The sequence below is a fragment of the Formica exsecta genome, unplaced genomic scaffold (genome assembly GCF_003651465.1).
Source record: "Formica exsecta isolate Colony F162 unplaced genomic scaffold, ASM365146v1 scaffold21, whole genome shotgun sequence".
In the NCBI taxonomy this organism is placed as follows: domain Eukaryota; kingdom Metazoa; phylum Arthropoda; class Insecta; order Hymenoptera; family Formicidae; genus Formica; species Formica exsecta.
In genome coordinates this window covers 4111759-4113903 of record NW_021849398.1, presented here as the reverse complement: position 1 = coordinate 4113903, position 2145 = coordinate 4111759, and the positions used below count along the sequence as shown (strand labels likewise).

At 30.1% G+C, this 2145-nt stretch overlaps 1 protein-coding gene across 1 annotated transcript in view; it reads left to right on the top strand.

Moving 5' to 3' along the window:
* LOC115235056 (splicing factor 1-like) overlaps positions 1-2145 on the top strand; it is an 8705-nt gene that overhangs the window by 2556 nt on the left and 4004 nt on the right. Inside the window, exons 4-5 of the mRNA XM_029806591.1 lie at positions 1-45; positions 2058-2145. The exon at positions 1-45 is cut by the window's left edge and continues 11 nt beyond it. Of these exons, the coding sequence (XP_029662451.1) occupies positions 1-45; positions 2058-2145 (133 nt within the window). The remainder of the gene's footprint in view (positions 46-2057) is intronic.

Genomic DNA, 2145 nt, shown 5'->3' with positions numbered 1-2145 from the left:
ACTACGCACCGGAGATCTTGGAATTCCACTTAATCCCGAGGAAAGGTTTGAAAGAAACACTTACATATCAAAAATGAACGTTACATATCTACAATACCTATCTACTGACCATACAGCAGTTCAGTAATACAGGAGCCTTAAAGATATCTCTATGGCTCAGGTTCAATTTATGTGGGAATACCGATGTATCTGAAAGCATTGGGCTTGCTTATAGCCCCCACGCAACACAGAAGATAAATTTTGATCGTATTGGTTTGCCCTAATTATAATCTTTTTTAATAACTCATTTTTTTATTAAACACTGCTACAACAATGCAAATTAAGTTTTATGTTTCAAAATTTTATTAGAGTTAAAAATCAGATGTAATATAAAGAATAATTAGCTATCAATATGTATACTGAGCTGTGTCAATCATAGATCAGTAGCAGTGTTTAAAAAGAATAGAGTGAGTATTCTAGTTCATATATTTCTTAAACAGATACATATTTTTACACACATATATAGAGAATAACTCTCAGGTGACCTGTTGCAATATTTTTATATTTATTATTAGTAAAAATTCTGCAGCATTAGCATTTCAACATTTATTGCTTAATGTTTCATTATGAATTTATAGTCTCGTGCATAGGTCCCCTTTGAGTAAAATTCTGTTCCTTCATTCAGGCTGCCGTGATTTGCACGGCATATTTCTGAAACATTGTTACAATAATCTTAGTGCCAATAGGGAGATTATTAATTAATAAATGCCAATCGTTGTTGCTAATCTTAATGAGCACAGATTTCAGGAAAATATCGGTTTATTGAAATTCTCATTTGTACCGTAATGCTGTAACAAAGAATTTAACGTTACTTTCAGGTACAGCTCTTAAATAATAAATGCATATACTCTTTTCCTAATAAATTAATTTATTTATTATTAGTAAAAATTCTGCAGCATTAGCATTTCAACATTTATTGCTTAATGTTTCATTATGAATTTATAGTCTCGTGCATAGGTCCCCTTTGAGTAAAATTCTGTTCCTTCATTCAGGCTGCCGTGATTTGCACGGCATATTTCTGAAACATTGTTACAATAATCTTAGTGCCAATAGGGAGATTATTAATTAATAAATGCCAATCGTTGTTGCTAATCTTAATGAGCACAGATTTCAGGAAAATATCGGTTTATTGAAATTCTCATTTGTACCGTAATGCTGTAACAAAGAATTTAACGTTACTTTCAGGTACAGCTCTTAAATAATAAATGCATATACTCTTTTCCTAATAAATTAATTTATTCCAATAGGTTTAACTTTACCAATTTTAGCTGGAACCATTATTTTTATGTCATTGTGTTCTTTATTAATACTTAATAAGATATCTCAATCACGTTGATTGATAACTAATCTAAAAGATTATTTCTTAACAATCAGCAGGGTCTTAGCAGCTGACATCATACCAATATCTGCCGTGCACAAACGCGCAGTCTTCCAGTGTGGTTGCCTACTATAGAATATTAAATAAATATATAGCTATGCTATATTTGACAGTTTATTTCAATATCTTGGCACTGTTGGGAAATTCTAATTTACCTCTAAATTCATACATAATATGATTACATAAGCAAACTGATACAATCATGCAATGAATTATCTGTAGGATATAAACAATTGCATCTTGATATTAGGATCTTTTGATTACATGCCATTGTTATTGATACAAAATTGCTGAACATTATTCTTAACAAACTTCTCTTTTATAATTCTTAATTATTAAAAAAGCTGTAAACAAAATTATCAATATTCTTTTTAATAGATAAAAATAGAATAAATTTTCTATGATTACATTTATAAAAAAAAGGAAATAAATCAGAGCACCAAAACAAAAAGATTACATAACAATAACTTTATCAAAGTTTTATTGTTCTATCTGCATAATTTTCTGCTCTAAAAAAATCAGCAGTTTTTGCCCCACTTATATATTCATACGGTCATAGTAGGCTCAGGTTACTTGTATGCTAGTACCTTCTTGATGAAAATTTATATCTTGATATGGTATTATTCTTTTTGTTTTTCAGATCGCCATCTCCAGAGCCTATTTACAGTAGTGACGGTAAACGGTTGAACACGAGAGAATATCGCACGAGACGTAAATTGGAAGAAGAG